This window comes from Schistocerca gregaria, chromosome 5, assembly GCF_023897955.1.
Source record: "Schistocerca gregaria isolate iqSchGreg1 chromosome 5, iqSchGreg1.2, whole genome shotgun sequence".
Taxonomy (NCBI): Eukaryota; Metazoa; Arthropoda; class Insecta; order Orthoptera; family Acrididae; genus Schistocerca; species Schistocerca gregaria.
This window is the reverse complement of record NC_064924.1, coordinates 182,067,778-182,086,622: the sequence shown is the minus strand read 5'-3', so window position 1 is coordinate 182,086,622 and position 18,845 is coordinate 182,067,778. Positions and strand designations below refer to the sequence as shown.

At 46.6% G+C, this 18,845-nt stretch overlaps 1 protein-coding gene and 1 non-coding gene across 2 annotated transcripts in view; both read right to left on the bottom strand.

Annotated features, from left to right (window-relative positions):
* The window catches only part of LOC126273278 (uncharacterized), a 275,039-nt gene that overhangs the window by 138,882 nt on the left and 117,312 nt on the right, over positions 1-18,845 (bottom strand). The window contains exon 4 of the mRNA XM_049976822.1: positions 8,481-8,780. Within this exon, the coding sequence (XP_049832779.1) occupies positions 8,481-8,780 (300 nt within the window). The remainder of the gene's footprint in view (positions 1-8,480; positions 8,781-18,845) is intronic.
* Trnas-uga (transfer RNA serine (anticodon UGA)) lies at positions 3,475-3,549 on the bottom strand. Its single transcript has one exon. It is a non-coding gene; the product is annotated as a tRNA-Ser (tRNA).

Sequence of the window (18,845 nt, the reverse complement as noted above, 5' to 3'; positions counted from 1 at the left end):
AAAATTTACGATTGCAGTATGTTATCAGACATGATATTTCGTACTTAATTTGGTATGTAACGTACCATTGGAGCTGTAATAATGGTAGTTAACTAATACATAACCCATAAACTTTCTTCCTTTGAACCAAATGTGGAGTAGTAAACTTTGCAATGGCTTAGGGACAGTGTAACATTCTCCTCCTTTTAGTGATTCAGGGTTAACAATATTCGAAAGTCATCAGATCTGACTGCCATGCGAAAGAACTGGGTGCGATTCCCGGTGCTGCCAGGGATTTTTCCTTGGTGGTAGGACGCGAGCGGGGTACATTCAGCAGCGTGACGCTAACTGAGGAGCTCTTTGGGGGAGAAGTAAACTCTTCAGATGAAAAAACTGACAACGGCCAGAAAAGCAGTGTACTGAACACAAGTCCCTCTATAACGCATGAAATGACGCCAGTGGGGGAGGATGACACGGCGATCGGTCGGTACCGATGGTAATACCACGGCCTATGGACGGAGTTTTCGTTATAATCATCACATATCCGTGAGCTGTAGAAGGACTTCATTTGGCTCCCTTGATATATACCAAAATATAAATGCTCGAAATCTTACTCGCTTAGTACTACTCTAGTTACGTCTTGACAATTTTGTAATTTATCATACACAGAAAGGGTTATCATAAATGACTATTATGCGGTCTACACTGAGTTTCTTGAAACAAGAGACGAAAATTGTATCAGACTACATTTGTTTTCTTATGTATAAGGAATGCTTTTCGTCTGGAAGCAGATTTCCTGGTTCTTAGGATCAATGACCTTGCCGTTTGGTCCCCTCCCCCGGAACAACCGACGAGCCAACGAACCTGGTTCTTGCACTACCTGGGGTGAGGGAATGTAGACGTATCTGAGTCACAGGCATTATTTTATAAGCTGTGCATATTTTTGAAAATATGCTTTACAATCCTCAATAAACTGTCTTCCTCGCTAATTGTAAATATACAGTTTCATACATCCTACCCAACTGCACCTAACTATTTAATACGAGCTAGCTCTGAAGGCTTTCTACGTTTAACAACGCGGCTGTTTGCAGGTTTGGTTGCTGGTAGAAGCTTGTGTCACTTATCCGAACAAGTATCAATGCACTCATCAGGTATTTCTGATGAACGCCTGTAAGTTACGGCTCATAGTACGGAACCATCATATATTACGCATATCATTTTCCCTTCCAGCTTACACTCGGATGAGATAGCAATAGGAGTAATAAGCTTGCAGTGCAGAAATTCGAATTACACAGATTGAAAGGAGCGAACTGCGTATCATTCGTGTAGTGTTCACAACAAGAGAAAAGGGACATTTGACGTTTTTCATGCAGTCCACCTGCTTACACCGGGCCTTCGGATGTAATAGAAGTTATGTGTTTCGTGTAAGAGAAGATAAATCAGCTTCACCGATCATGCGTCGTCGATAACGCTGTTTGAAAACAGTTAAAATATTTATTTTTGCAGGAAATGATCGAAATAGTACGAAACAAAGTGGAGTGAGTGGATCTTCGTGACAGACTGAAATTGTTTGCCAGCCTTGTAAGGTAACCCTTGCCTTTTGCTTGCGATTTCTTACTTGAAGTGCAAATAGCGGCGCTATTGATTTCGAAGCGACAGGTCAATCGTCAGACGGCTGTTCACGATAAAAATTACATTTTACTTTCGCTTTGCATGCGATGTTGACTGCTTTACGTGGCGTAAATCACTGTGGTGGTGGTGCCCTACAGAAAAAAAGTGTAACTAAAATAAATAACAATCAACTAAATGAAAGAAAACAACTTTCGGAGATAAGAACTGAGCTAATTTTGTAGTTTATCTCAATGTTTTGTTTCATATTTCACAGACTCGTACGAAAGGGTCAACGTATTGCTGACCTTAGAAAGTACAGAAAGTGTAGACCACAATCTTGCTTACTACTCCGCGAAATTTCAATCACCTGTGAAGCGAAGATTTTCGATGGCGTGAGGGGAAATCAACTCATATCTTATCTTAGAAAGTTGTTTATTTTCTTTTAGCTGAGTATTAGATGTAGTTGCAGTAAATTAATCCGTCGTCTTACGTTAGTTTTGATCTAGGGCTCCACCATCCCAAGCAAGTTTCGCTACAACGAAAGATAGTGAACATAGCATATGCAGCAGAGGTGAGTCTAGTGTGTGTTTTTTTTTTGTGTGTGTTTTTTGTGTGTTTTTTTGGGTGTTTTTTTGTGTTTGTGTTTTTTTGTGTTTGTGTGTTTGTGTTTTTTTTGTGTTTGTGTGTTTGTGTTTTTTTTTGTGTTTGTGTGTTTGTGTGTTTGTGTGTTTGTGTTTTTTTTGTGTTTGTGTGTTTGTGTTTTTTTTTGTGTTTGTGTGTTTGTGTGTGTTTGTGTGTGTTTGTGTGTTTGTGTGTGTTTGTGTGTGTTTATGTGTGTTTGTGTGTTTGTGTGTGTTTGTGTGTTTGTGTGTGTGTTTGTGTGTTTGTGTGTGTGTTTGTGTGTTTTTGTGTGTGTTTGTGTGTGTTTTTGTGTGTTTGTTTGTGTTTTTGTGTGTTTTTGTGTGTTTTTGTGTGTGTTTGTGTGTGTTTGTGTAAAACATTAGAAAGACACCTACGTTTACTCCACAGAATTGGCTCGTTGACACAAGATTTCTATGAGGTCGCCCGCCCCCCACCCCGTCCTAGATTAGACTCTATTGAGTAGCATAAACAAAAGGTAATTTTAAACGTGAACATTCGTTCTGATTTAAAGCGATAACGGTGATACTTGGTCTTAATCAACACCTTTTTCTCCTTCTTGCTTTAGGGTCGTCTATCTGTTACGAATTTCGTCTTTCTTCTACACATTGTTCTATCCAGCCTGCGTGACTCTCTAGACTAATGCCAGTACACCTACGAGTATTTTGACAAAGGTTTATTCCTAATCCGGTCTACATGATATTTCTAATCTTTACGATATTATTAGATTCTGTCTTTTTAACCTATAAATGTTGAATGTCATTAGAGAGCGGAGGAGCAAAGAGGAGCAAAACCTGAACGAAAAGTCTGCTGATTTGGAAGCTCTGCCGTGAAACTCAGTTCCGCAATGCCTGTAGCTCAGACAGAGAAATCTCACATCACTGACTAACTTCAAACTACCCTCGGGAAACAGATCTGTTGTTAGTAGAACTGCACTTCTGGCAGTGGTTGGTTGTTACTTCACCTCTTTTTCAAGAATTACCCTGTAGTATTACACAGCGGCAGCCTCATGCTACAAATTTTCAATACAGTAATAAAATTTGCAGAACGTCAGAGAATTCACGACAGTGTACAGTAATTCCGGATTAATGAAGGTGAGAGTTCAACAATTATTTTATGGTAGCAATTGACAGAAAGAGCTTCAGAAGCGTAGACGATGCACACGACATTAGCAACGATAAAATGTAGACGGCGAAAGGACATATACAGTTTATGGGCTGACACTCCCTGGCAGATTAAAACTGTGTGCCCGACCGAGACTCGAACTCGGGACCTTTGCCTTTCACGGGCAAGTGCTCTACCAACTGAGCTACCGAAGCACGACTCACGTCCCGTACTCACAGCTTTACTTCTGCCAGAATCCGTCTCCTACCTTCCAAGGTAGAGCACTTGCCCGCGAAAGGCAAAGGTCCCGAGTTCGAGTCCCGGTCGGGCACACAGTTTTAATCTGCCTGGAAGTTTCATATCAGCGCACACTCCGCTGTAGAATGAAAATCTAGTTCTGGAGTTTATGGGCTTATCAGACTGCAGGTGTAAGAATCGATGGACATGAAAGGAGAGCAGTAGCTGAGAAGGGAGTGAGGTGCTGTTGTAGTCTGTCTCCGATATTACTCAATGTGTACACTGAGCAAGCTGTGAAGGAAACCAATGAGAAATTTGGAAAGGAGATTGTAGTTCAGGGGGAAGAAAGAAAGACTTAGAGGTTTGCTGATGGCTATGTAATTCTGTAAGAGACGCCAGAGGACTTAAAACAGCAACAGAATGGGTGGTTTTAAATGGATTATAAATAGTCCTAATAGCATTAAAATATTTATTTGCAATGGTAACCGGTTTCGGGCAGAATGAGACCATCTTCAGACCATTTATACAATGACTAGTAGTTGGTGGCATATGAAGCAAGTGTTGTAGCTGCGGGAACGTCAACTGCATACTGCTAACTGGAGCCACATCACCTGATACGTTCATCGCCACCACCTACCATCACGGTATTAATGGTCTGTTGGTGACCACATTCTGATCGAAACTGGTTGCCCTCTATTAATAAATATATTAATGCGGTGAAGACTGTTTACAATCCATTTTAAAGCATTTTACCAAACCGCTGATTTCCTCCAAGAGAGATATTCTCAGATATTACGGAACGGATTGTGTCTGGAGAAGAAGTTACTAGGTTTTCCCGGTGTTATTTGTTAATGGTGTGCTTCCTGGTGCTCTTCCGCGTTATTGTTTCCATTTAATGCACGGTATTCTGACGACCGATCCAGCCCTCTTTTTCAGGTGCTGCGAGTTTGGCTGTAATGTGCACTCACTCCGTGGACTCCAACCAGTCATCCAATCACGACTAACAATCAGTCCTCACATTCCACCAGTACCTCATCCCACATCTTTCGAAATTCACAGGAGGTCTCCTGCATGTCTACAGGACAAACAACCCTGGAAGACAGCTTATTGTGGCAACTTGGTATTTTTACGGCCAAGGCTGTGCTAGCTCAGACGAAGGTCTCAGGTTCGAGACCTGGTCTGGCACACAGTGGTAATCCGTCTGGAAGGTTCAAATCAACGGACAATGCGTTGCACAGTGAATATTCAGAGTGAATACTCATTGTCATACCAATGGCACAAAATTCTAATATTACAATGAAGACAGTTTTAATAAAAAGATTATCAAGAGAAGCATTTCTGAGAATGAGGAATTTCTGAGTGCACATTTAAGTGATCGGAATTCTTTTCTAAAAGTACAGGATCTCCCTTCCAAAATTTCCACGACTCAAAGGCCGAGAAAAAGAAAACTACATAAGATATCACAACGAAACTGAACTATATGCTAAAGCATCTCAAAGAATTTATATTCCCTCGTCGGACGTACCAAGTACTGTCGCCAGAGTGCCGCATAAATGAAAATGGCGACTCCGCAGCAGCACGTGCAAGCAGTAGTGTGCTTCGTACAAACAAAATCTCCGATAATTGTGCAACGAATTAATCGTAGGTTCTATGGGTGTGATTCGCGTGATGTGAAAACGAGTAAGAACTTGTATGGTAATTTTTTGGCAACTGGGAGTGTACTGAAACATTCTGGCGGTGCATGTCGCAGTCCTTCGGAAGACACAGTGGGGGGCATCAGACAAGCCTATTTAAGTACATTTGGCAGACATCTAACCAACTTAAGGTACTTCAAGCAACATTTATCGTATAGAAAATTAGCGTTCGTATGCTTAGGTTAAAGAGTGAATTCTGCAATATATGATGCCGAACAACAAACTTTGCCGCGAACAATTTGCTGCTGATATTGTGCAGCGCATTGATATGAATGACAGTTTCTTGAAAAACGTTTATTCCCAGATGATCCAACCTCTTTTCGTATTATTAACGTGTAATAGGCATAATGTTTGAATTTGGGCTCGCAACATCATTGAACATGGTCGTGACAGCCGTAAACTAAACGTCTGATTTGGGCTAATGCACGAAAGAATTTTTGGGCCGTTTGCAGAAAACATAGTGGATGAGTCAGTGTATCTGAACATGTTGGAGCAGTTTGTATACCCTCAGATACAAGAGCTGCAAGGCGATATCGTCTTTCGACGAGGTAGAGTTCCGGCGCATTGGTCAACGGCTGTTTTCATCTTCATGGATATAAAATTTCCCAATCACTGGGCCAGATGCAGAGGATCTTTTGACTGGCCCCACGTTCTCCCGACATTTCAAGTGGTTCAAATGGCTCTGACGACTACGGGACTTAACATCTGAGGTCATCAGTCCCCTAGAACTTAGAACTACTTAATCCTAACTAACCTAAGGACATCACACACATCCATGTACGACGGTTCAACCCCGAGGCCCGCCATCCTGATTTATGTTTTCCGTGGTTTCCCTAAATCGCTCCAGGCAATTGCCGGGATGGTTCCTTTGAAAGGGCACGGCCGACTTTTCCGTCTTTCCGTCATCCGATGAGACCGATGACTTCGCAGTTTGCTCGAGGCAGGATTCGAACCTGCGATCGTAGCGCCTAGAACAGCTCGACCACACCGGCAGGCTCTGCCGACATTACACCGCTAGATTTCCTCTTATGGACATTCGTCAAAGACCGCGTGTATGGGACAAAAGTGGACGATATGTCTCTGTGAGGATGTTGTATCAATGATGCGATTTCAAGACCGACAGAGGACATGTTGCTACAAACGATTCAGATGTAGAGTGGTTCTGATAATTATTAAATAAATTGTTTGAGAAGCTCTACCTTTTTGTGCCATTTCTTTACCATATCTAGCGTCAGTTTTTTCCTGGGCCTTTAAAATGTGGGAGCTTTGGGAAGAACACCTTATGTTTGTATGGAGTGTGTGGAGTGGAAGTCAATCATGTACGATAGGCAGTTCAGAGAAGAATAGGCTAGAAGCATTTGAAACGCGGTGCTACAGTGGAATGTTGAATGTTAGATGTGTTCATCGGATAAGTAATCAAGTGATACACTGTCGAATTTTGGACAAAAGAAATTTATTGCATAGTTTGAGCTAAATAAGCGATCGGAAGATGTGACGCCTGCTGAGGTGGCGAAGAGGTAAATGTAGGAGAGAGGTGGTAGCGCAGAAAGAAGTTAAAGATGAGGGTACGCTGCAATAGTTATGGAGACATAAGGAAGTTAGCAGAGGACGCGCCAGGGTAGCCGAGAGCTCTAACGCCCTAGCGGGCACGGTAGCTCAGCGTGTTCGGTCAGAGGGTTATCTGCCCTCTGTAATAAAAACACTGAGTTAAGCGATCAACAACGTACTTAAACGGATGTCTTACGACGTCCGGCCCGAGCAGATGCAACGAACAATCGAGAACAAAACGAGAAAAAAAAACGCGCTGCTTCCTGGACTGAGGTAGGCGCGCTAGCAACGGATCGAATCCGCCCAGCGGACTAACGATGACTGCCGGTGTGCTGGACAGCCTGGAAGTGGTTTTTAGGCAGTTTTCCACATCCTATTAGGTGAATACCGGGCTGGTCCCCACGTCCCGCCTCAGTTAGACGACTCGCAGACATTTCAAACGCATTCATGCTACTTCACGATTTACACTACATGCAGACAGCTGGGGTACACCACTTCCGTCCCTGGGGTATGGGGTGGCGGCAGGAAGGGTATCCTGCAACCCCTTAAAATTAACCATGCCACTTCTGTACTTAACCCTGCCGACTCTGCACACAATGTGGGATAAAGGCGGTAGCGAAAGAAGGAAGCAGAAGATAGATTATCGAGGAGAGCTGTGTGAACCCAGACCTGCCAGGGTAGCCGAGAGCTTTAACGCGCAGCTTCCTGGACTCAGGTAGGCGCGACGGCCCCAGATCTATTCCGCCCAGTGAATTAACGACGGAGGGCGGTGTGCCGGCCAGCCTGGATGTGGTTTTTAGGCGGTTTTCCACTTCCTTATAGGTGAATACCGGGCTGGTCCCCACGTCCCACCTTAGTTACACGACTCGCAGACATTTGAAACACATTCAGGCTATTTCACGATTTACACTTCACACAGAGAGCTGTCGTACACTACTTCCGTCCCAGGGGGTATGGGGTGGCGGCAGGAAGGGTACCCTGCCACCCCTTAAAATTAGCCATGTCACTTCCGTACTTAGCCCTGCTGACTGACCGCACAATGAGGGATAAAGGCGGTAGCAAAAGAAGAAAAGAAGAAGGAAGTTAGCAGAGGATAGATTAGCGAGGAAAGCTGTGTGAACCCAGACATAAGGAAGTTAGCAGAGGACCCGCGAGGGTAGCCGAGAGCTCTAACGCGCAGCTTCCTGGACTCAGGTAGGCGCGACGGCGGCAGATCGAATCCGCCCGGCGGATTAACGACGGCAGCTGGTGTGCCGGCCAGCCTGGGTGTGGTTTGTAGGTGGTTTTCAGATCCTAATGGGTGAATACCGGGCTGGTCTCCACGTCCCGCCCCAGTTACACGACTCGAAGACATTTGAAACACTTTCACGCTATTTCACGATCTACACTACACGCAGGGAGCTGGCGTACACTACTTCCGTCCCTGAGGGTATGGGGTGGCGGCAGGAAGGGTATCCTGCAACCCCTTAAAATTAACCGTGCCACTTCCGTACTTAACCCTGCCGACTGTGCGCAAAATGTGGGATAAAGGCAGTAGCGAAAGAAGAATGCAGAGGATAGATTATCGAGGAGAGCTGTGTGAAGCCAGACTTGTCACTAAAGACCGAAATAGCAACAGTGCGTTCCTAAGAGGAGTGCAGGCAGAGAGTGCGTGGTCGGTGCCGGTACCTGCGTCCTGGCCGGGTCGTCGGTGAGCCAGCGGCTGAGCTGCGAGAGGCGCAGCGCCAGCGCGGGCGCCGGGTTGTCGCTGGCCGCGAGCGCCGCGGGGTCCAGCTTTCCCTGCAGCAGCAGTCGCCGCTCGCGCTCCGCCTCGTCCGCCTGCAACACAAGCGCAGGGGGCTGTGCACCGCCGCTCGCCGGGCTGCGAGTTCTGGCCCGCGGGCCGCTGGCCTGCCGCCGCCACAGGTAGCGCAGCGACAGCCGCTCGATGGCCGCGCCAGGCGGGGACGGCCGCCGCGCCGACACCGTCTGCAGCCCGCGCACTCGCTGTGCACTCGCTCCCCGCGACGCGACACGCACATCTACATCTACATCTACATCACTACTCTGCAATTCACATGTAAGTGCCTTGCAGACGGTTCATCGAACCACAATCATACTGTCTCTCTACCATTCCACTCCCGAACAGCGCGCGGGAAAAACGAACACCTAAACCTTTCTGTTCGACCTCTAATTTCTCTTATTTTATTTTGGTGATCATTCCTACCTATTGAGGTTGGGCTCAACAAAATATTTTCGCATTCGGAAGAGAAAGTTGGTGGCTGAAATTTCGTAAATAGATATCACCGCGACGAAAAAGTCTTTGCTTTAATGGCTTCCATCCCAACTCGCGTATCCCAACTCGCGTATCATATCTGCCACACTCTCTCCCCAATTACGTGATCATACAAAACTAGCTGCCCTTTCTTGCGCCCTTTCGATGTCCTCCGGCAATCCCACCTGGTAAGGATCCCACACCGCGCTGCAATATTCTAACAGAAGACGAACGAGTGTAGTGTAAGCTGTCTCTGTAGTGGACTTGTTGCATTTTCTAAGTGCCCTGCCAATGAAACGCAACCTTTGGCTCGCCTTCCCCTCAATATTATCTATGTGGTCTTTCCAACTGATGTTGTTCGTAAGTTTTACACCCAGGTACTTAGTTGAATTGACAGCCTTGAGAATTGTACTATTAATCGAGTAATCGAATTCCAGCCGATTTCTTTTGGAACTCATGTGCATCACCTCACACTTTTCGTTATTTAGCGTCAACTGCCACCTGCCACACCATACAGCAAACTTTTCTAAATCGCTTCGCAACTGATACTGGTCTTCTAACGACCTTACTAGACGGTAAATTACAGCATACACGTACACGGCGTACCCACTTGTCTCTGCCCGCGACTGAGCTCTCGCTGCTCTCTTGTAGCCAACACCGAGTACCGGCCTTCGAAACACAAAAAACAGCTTGAGCACTGGGAGTACAGTGAGGTGACAAAATTCATGGGATAGCGTTAAGCATATACTGGATGAAAAGTATTTAAAGCGACAAACTCTGGTAGGTTCTATGGAACATCAAAACAAATATTTTTCCCTAAAGTCATTCTTTCCTATGAGGAGTATTCAAACCGATAGAGGAAGATTTCTCTGGTGGCAAATTAATTAAACCAACAAACACTTTTCCATTTTGTGGTGTGCATACTGTAAGACCTTCGGTACACATACCATCAGATTATTTGACTTGTCGCTCTAATGAAGTAGGCAAGTGTCAGCAATATGTCTTTTGGTCTTATCGTGGCATGTTTATCTTCTGCCATTAGGTCAGACGATAGAAATGCCAATTACACGCTTATAGTAGCAGACTGACTGTGACCAACTCTAAACAGAACTTGATTAATTTTCACACACATTTATTAAAATAATAACAAGCATAAAAATAACTTAACTTTATTCTGGATGCTATTTACAATTGACAATCTGAAGTTCCTTTGGTATCGGTACGTTAATCTTATTCTCATATATATCTCTGATACCTGACAAATGTGTCTATACATTTCTCTTCATGGCTATCTACAGGAATATGGTAATCTTATTAGGGGCAGACTGAAACTTAAATATAGACTGGTGCAGACAAATGCAGACTGGTACAGACTGATGCAGCAAATGCAGACTGACTATTCGTAGGTCTGTGCACTCATTATAATACCTCGCACGTTCATGTATCACTGCGCAAGTGTGATCTGTGGGGAGAAAAGGTTCACCATAAGCAGCAATTTTTTTTTCTTTATTGTAATTTTAAAACGTGTACAACAGGCAGGCTGTCAGCAGCGTTCTATGCTGCTCTTCAGCCATAGGATACAAAATGAGAAAAAACAGAAAGACTACACAAAGGTTACAGAACGGTGGGCAAGAAAACAGTTGACACAGAAAGGCAAACACGGAGCCGTTCACACTTGACGATAGTCCACACTTGAAACTGTTGACACGACGCACGAACACTGAAGATGGCGATGGCACAGGTGAACGATGGAGTGCGACGGTGAACACTGAACACTAAACACGACGGCACACACGAGACACTGATGGCGATGATCTCCGGCACACGAAAGTCCACGTAGCGTGTGCGAGTCCGGGGACCTGCCAAGAGGTGAAGAAGGGCGGAGGGGTGGTGGGGGTGGGGAGGGGAGAACAAAGACGCCAATGGCTGAGGAGATGGGAGGAGGAGTAGAGGGTCAGGGGAGGGGAAGCCCGGGGGAGGAGTGGGGAGAAAGGGATGAGGGAGGGAGGATGCCCAAAGGAACAGAGACAGGAAGAGGGAAGGAGGATCAAAGTTGGTAGGAGGGGTATATGGAGGGAAGGAGGACATCATTAGGGAGGGGGACCTGGCGGAAGCCACCTTGGGAGAGGGTAAGGAGGGTAGAGAGATGGAGACCAGGTGGGACGTGGGAATACAGGCGCAGCAACGGGCGGGGGCAGGAGAGGATGGGCGAACCAAGCGGGTGAGGAGGATCCAGTTTGCGTGAGGTGTACTGAATCCATAGCCTCTCAAGGAAAAGGAGGAGGTGGGGGAATGGAATGAGATCATACAGGATCCACGTGGGGGAGGGGAGACGGATGCGATAGGCGAGGCGGAGAGCATGGCGTTCAAGGATTTGGAGGGATCTGTTAAAGGTAGTGGAGGCGGAGATCCAGGCCGGATGGGCGTAACAAAGGATAGGTCGGATGAGGGATTTATAGGTGTGGAGTATGGTGGAGGGGTAAGCAGCAATTTCATTGCCTGCATTATATATTAATACTCGGATCGGTGGAAGCAGAATTTGGTTCCTCTCTATGGCAGCGCCACCTCGTAGTGCGGAGACGGACGAGCGCTGCGCCTGCGCAGTTGTTCTTAGCGGGGCGGGCTCTGGTGGAAAAGTTGTGTACGCGCTGACTACGCGGAACTATGTACACAACACATTTTTTTTATGACCAAGAGACAACACATTAACACACCCAATTTCAATTACAGTAGATTTTCAAAAAATGGCTCCATTGAGACGTCAACAAAGGTTACACCGTCGGATCATTTTCTGTCTGACGCGGGCAAAAACCCCATGAGTATCCTGAAATGTTCTTGCTGCTGCTACTATCTGGGCAACCCAATCCTCTTCTGATGCAGCAGCAGTTGAGTAAACAAGGTTGTGCATCTCTCCCCACACAAAAAACTCCAGTTTGGACATACTGGGGATCAAGCAGGCCATGGTACAAGACTACCTCTGCCGATCCATGTTTCTGGGAACCGTCAGTTCAGGAATCCACGCAAAACATGACTGAAATGTGCCTGCGGCCCGTCATGTTGGAACCACATGCGTTGTCTTGTAGCGAGCGGGATGTCTTTCAGCAATTCCGGAAATGCTCTGGCGAGAAAATTGTAATAGTGCCTGTCATTTAATGGCATAGGTAGCAGATACAGCCCAATTAAACAGTCCCCAACAACACCGGATGTGTGTGATGTCCTTAGGTTAGTTAGGTTTAATTAGTTCTAAGTTCTAGGCGACTGATGACCTCAGAAGATAAGTCGCATAGTGCTCAAAGCCATTTGAACCTAAATCGCTCCAGGCAAATTCCGGGATGGTTCCTTTCAAAGGGCAAGGCCGACTTCCTTCCCCGTTCTTCCCTAATCCAATGAGACCGATTACCTCGCTGTCTGATCTCCTTCCCAAAACAACAAAACAACTGTGGCATGTGGGTTATCCTCAATCCAAACATGCGAATTGTGCATGTTGAAGACTCCATCACTCCCGAACGTTGCTTCATCGGTAACCAACACAGAAGATGGATATGTAGGATGCATCTCACACTGTTTCAGGTACCACTGCGAAAATTGTGCTCTGGGTGGTTAATAAACTGGTTCCAGGTTCTGGACACGCTGTAAGTGAAATGGACGTAACAACTGCTCTCGAAGGACTGTTCTTACATTCTTCTGATTCGTCCCCATGTTACGTGCAGTTGCACGACTGCTGATTGAAGGATCCTGCTCCACATACTGCAAGACAGCTTCCTCAAATTGCAGCGTTCGTACCGTGCGACGGCGTCCCTGTCCAGGTAACCTGCTAAATGACCTGGTCTCACGCAGGTGTTGGTACACAGCAGCATAGGTTGTATGATGTGGGATATGGTGATTAGGATATTGTTGTTGATAAACCCGCTGTGCAACTCGTCTGTTATGGTGCGCTACGTAGCACGCACTAACCGTATCAGTGTACTCACTCCAGATGTATTGCTCTATTAGTAAACGGAGACAATGCACTACTACACTGGTGGACAGCAGTTGCCTACAACTGAAGAGCATAATACGCCCTCTAACAACTGAAGATCGCAAAACGGCCTCTAACAACTGAAGAGCATAAGACAGCCTTCACCGGTTTAAGTAATCCTCATAGGAAAAAATGACATTAGGGGAAAATATTTGTTAATATGTCCTCTTCAACCTCCCGGAGTTTGTCGGTTTAAATACTTTTCACCCTGTATACAGGTTGCGGTAGTTCCTCGTACACCCTCCAGGGTAGCCGAGAGCGCTAACGAGCTGCTTCCTGGAGTCGGGTAGGCGCGTCGGCCCCGGCTAGAATCCGTCCAGCGAATTAACGACGAGGGTCCATGAGCCGGCGACCCTGGATGTGGTTTTTCGGCGGTTTTCCAGATCCCGCTAGCTGAATACCGGGCTGGTCTACATGTTCCGCCTCAGATACACGGCTCGCAGATATCTGAACACATTCGCACTATTCCACGGATTACACTCGACGCAGACATTTGGGGGACACTAATTCCGCCCCAGGGGGTACGGAGTGGCGACAGGAAGGCCATCCGGCCACCCCTTAAACGTTAACATGCCAAATATGATTAACGATGGCTGTTCCAGCGTAACTACGGGACAAGGCTCAAGCGATAGATAGATAGTTCTGTGTACACAAGGTAGTGCATTGGCGGGGCTGCCATTTGTACCAACTTGGTCATTTTCCCACATGGATATGGCCGCTCGATGGCAATTAACATACTCTGAACGCAGAATACTAGTTGGTAATTCCATTTCGGAAATCGTTGGAGAGTTCAACATTCTGGGATTCACAGTGTGAAGAGTGTGTCGAGAATACCAAATTTCAGTCACTGCCTTTCATCACGGACAACCCAGAAGCGATCGACGGCCTTTACTTAACGACTTAGAGCAGCGGCGTTTCCGTAGACTTGTCACTACCAAGAGACCAAAAAAATGGTTGAAAGGGCTGTGAACAGTATGGGACTTAACTTCTGAGGTCATCAGTCCCCTAGAACTTAGATCTACGTAAACCTAACTAACCTAAGGACATCACAAACATTCATGCCCGAAGTAGGATTCGAACCTACGACAGTAGTAGTCGCGCGGTTACAGACTGAAGCGCCTAGAACTGATCGGCCACACTGGCCGGCCCAAGAGACCAGCAGCACTGCGTGAAATAACCGCAGAAATCAATGTGGGACGTACGATAGAAGTACACTCCTGGAAATTGAAATAAGAACACCGTGAATTCATTGTCCCAGGAAGGGGAAACTTTATTGACACATTCCTGGGGTCAGATACATCACATGATCACACTGACAGAACCACAGGCACATAGACACAGGCAACAGAGCATGCACAATGTCGGCACTAATACAGTGTATATCCACCTTTCGCAGCAATGCACGCTGCTATTCTCCCATGGAGACGATAGTACAGATGCTGGATGTAGTCCTGTGGAATGGCTTGCCATGCCATTTCAACCTGGCGCCTCAGTTGGACCAGCGTTCGTGCTGGACGTGCATACCCCGTGAGACGACGCTTCATCCAGTCCCAAACATGCTCAATGGGGGACAGATCCGGAGATCTTGCTGGCCAGGGTAGTTGACTTACACCTTCTAGAGCACGTTGGGTGGCACGGGATACATGCGGACGTGCATTGTCCTGTTGGAACAGCAAGTTCCCTTGCCGGTCTAGGAATGGTAGAACGATGGGTTCGATGACGGTTTGGATGTACCTTGCACTATTCAGTGTCCCCTCGACGATCACCAGAGGTGTATGGCCAGTGTAGGAGATCGCTCCCCACACCATGATGCCGGGTGTTGGCCCTGTGTGCCTCGGTCGTATGCAGTCCTGATTGTGGCGCTCACCTGCACGGCGCCAAACACGCAGACGACCATCATTGGCACCAAGGCAGAAGCGACTCTCATCGCTGAAGACGACACGTCTCCATTCGTCCCTCCATTCACGCCTGTCGCGACACCACTGGAGGCGGGCTGCACGATGTTGGGGCGTGAGCGGAAGACGGCCTAACGGTGTGCGGGACCGTATCCCAGCTTCATGGAGACGGTTGAGAATGGTCCTCGCCGATACCCCAGGAGCAACAGTGTCCCTAATTGCTGGGAAATGGTGGTGCGGTCCCCTACGGCACTGCGTGGGATCCAACGGTGTTGGCGTGCATCCGTGCGTCGCTGCGGTCCGGTCCCAGGTCCACGGGCACGTGCACCTTCCGCCGACCACTGGCGACAACATCGATGTACTGTGGAGACCTCACGCCCCACGTGTTGAGCAATTCGGCGGTACGTCCACCCGGCCTCCAGCATGCCCACTTTACTCCCTCGCTCAAAGTCCGTCAACTGCACATACGGTTCACGTCCACGCTGTCGCGGCATGCTACCAGTGTTAAAGACTGCGATGGAGCTCCGTATGCCACGGCAAACTGGCTGACACTGACGGCGGCGGTGCACAAATGCTGCGCAGCTAGCGCCATTCGACGGCCAACACCGCGGTTCCTGGTGTGTCCGCTGTGCCGTGCGTGTGATCATTGCTTGTACATAATCAGATGAGTCCCGATTTCCGTTCGTAAGAACTGATGGTAGTGTTTGAGTGTGGTGCAGGACACCATGGACCCCAGTCAACAAGGCACTTAATAACCTGTGCAAGAATGGAGTTCACTTTGTTTTCATGGAATGGACTGGATCCTCCGGCCCAACTGAAAGGATGATTGACAGGAATTGGTTATGTTCGCCTACTAGGCTAAAGGGATAGTATTTATGCATGGGATTTCCAACGACTTTTCGAGTCCATGCCTCGTCGGGCAAAAGGAGGTCCGACAGTACATTACGAGGTATTCCATGACTTTTGTCTCCTCACTGTACCTCTTATTAAACACACCAACGATATTGCCGCTTTGGTCGCAAAGGGTCCCGCCAGATCACTGAGGTAAAGGACTGTCGGTCCTGGGTAGCTTTTGAGTGGGTGATCGTCCGGGGTCCGCCGAACGATGTTGGCTAGCGGAGGGCACTCAGCCCTTGTCTTTCCAATTGAGGAAGTACTTGATCGAAAAATAGCAGCTCTGGTCACGAAAACTGGCAATGGCCAGTTGAGTGGTCTGCAGACCACATGCCCCTCCATATCCGCATCGGGTGACACTTGTAAGCTGAGGATGACACTGCGGTGTGTCGGTACCTTTGGTCCTTCAAATGCCGTTCGGACCGAGTGTTTTTTCTTATTAAATACAGTGCTACTACCAGAAGACGTGATGACAGCGCCATTTCGTAGGAACCTCTGGTCTTTCCTAAGGCAGTGGCATGAAGATAACAAGCTACGCAGAAAACAGACATGCGCCAGTGGATAGGGCTTCTCTCTAAGTTTTTTATTTACATTAAACTTAATCAATATGGAAACAGCTCGCGATGCAGAAAATGTCACCATGTCCTTCTAATCCATTGAAGTCGCTGGTTTTGCTGCAGCCTAGTATGAATCAATGACAGCAGCCCCCTTTCGTAGTTAAAACTCATTTTAAACATATTTTAAAAATAAGTGGTCGAAATCTATCTTCCAGCATAGTCAAAACTACACTTTCACCAACAAAAGCGTTTTTATATAACCGAATCTGAAAACAGGTGAAGTGGGGCAAATGCTTTCATTTGAACCTATGCTGAAGATGATGATTTTCGATATGAGTCACTCAACATAATCGTCATCAGCGTCCTGGCGGTAAGTCAGCATACCATTCTTGTAGGGGCAGGAGCTCTGAGTAGTTTAGGCTAAGGCTATCTCAACATGCGTAGGTAATTATAATCCCCTCCCCAGTAGTTTAAGCATGAGTCTCGACAGTTCACAGACTTTTCACGACCTGTATAACACTCGTTTCAGTATCGGCCACGAACGTGGGGAGGTATCCAGCCATTAACACTCACTCAGGCCCCCGTCAATAATAAAACTTTAGCGTAGTTTTGAAGACAGCATTCGGAAGCAATCTATATCATTACTGACAGTCCAAAACCCGTGACGCTATCGGAAGAGCGTACTATATACCACGTGTGCAATAGCCTGAGGTATTAAAAGTACCAATAGAAGCACTGATTATGACTGCAGAACTTGTTGTTCTATTCGAAACACCTCGATTCTGCTCACGACTGAGAGCATCCCTAATTTTCAACTCAGTGCCTAATTATCTGCTGGAGTGCTTCATAATATTAGCTCCTGTTTAACTGTGTACCTCAGTGTATATAGGATCACAGAAGTGTTGGAATTATTATATGAAGAAGGCCATTCCGTTGACTTCGGTTGGGTAAAATGGCACAGGAAATGAAGCTATCGACCGCTTAGCCATGGGAGCTACTGTGACGGGGAAGACTACCTGGATAACAATCGCAAGTAATTTGGGTATGTATACGAAACGGCGACGCCAAACCCAGGGCGAGCTGTCATTCATCATCTTTCTCCGATTCTCCTGGTAATAGGGAATACACTATCCGAAATTCACAAGAGGAATAAGCACCCATATTAGATCATGGTTAGACAGAGATTCCGAAATTATATACGGTATTGTAAGACATACTCAGAAGTAGATATATAATCAGACCACAATTTAGTGCCGGCCGTTGTGGCCGTGCGGTTCTAGGCGCTACAGTCTGGAACCGCGCGACCGCTACTGTCGCAGGCTCGATTCCTGCCTCGGGCATGGATGTGTGTGATGTCCACACAGATGTCCACACTGATGACCACAGATGTTGAGTCCCATAGTGCTCAGGACCATATGAACCATTTTGAACCACAATTTAGTAATGATAAAGATCACAATGAAGTTTAGGCAAAGCGTCGTGAGGAATCAATGTTGAAAAAGCGGGATAATGGGGCACTGAGGTGCATTCGAATTTTTTTAAGGCTATAGGTTGCGTAATAATGAATTCCAAAATAGCCAATTCAGTTGCAGAGTAATGGTTATCACTAACGAGGGCAATCACAGCATTTGGACTGACAAATATAGATATGGTTCGAATGGCTCTGAGCACTATGGGACTTAAGTGCCGGGGTCATCAGTCCCCTAGAACTTAGAACTACTTAAACCTAACTAACCTAAGGACATCACACACATCCATGCCCGAGGCGGGATTCGAACCTGCGACCGTAGCGGACGCACGGTGCCAAACTGAAGCGCCTAGAACCGCTCGGCCACTCCGGCGGCGACAAATATAGATACTCGGAGAATAAATGCGAAAACACCTTGGCTATCAAAGGAAATACTTCAGTTAATTGATGAGAAGGTTATCGGAAGGATTGGTTGAACATGAAAAGTCAAAAAAATCTTCGGTAAAATGAAAAGCGAAGACTGCAATTAGATTTCAGTTGTTAAACGTAGGAGAGAGAGCGGATGGCTGGAAGGGGTAACTGAAGAACACTACAAAGCGAAACAAATGTTCCCTGACGTGATAGGAGCAAAATGAGAACACATAGCGTCGGAGTCAGTGTTTAACAGAGCCTTGGAAGACCTGGGATCAAATAACGCAGAAGCATAAACAACATGCCACTTGATTTTCTGAAAGAATTGGCGGAAGTGCAACCAAACGAGTCTTTGCTTTGGTTCGAGTCTAGAGACACCGTTGGTCTTTTAACAAAATGCCATCTGAAAAACCAAGAAGTTTGACAGGGCAGGTAAATGCTAGGACTATCGCACAATCATGTTAATAGCACTTGCTTCCAGGTTGTTAACAAGAGTAATATACAAATGGATGAAAAAGGAAAGTAAGGTTCTAACA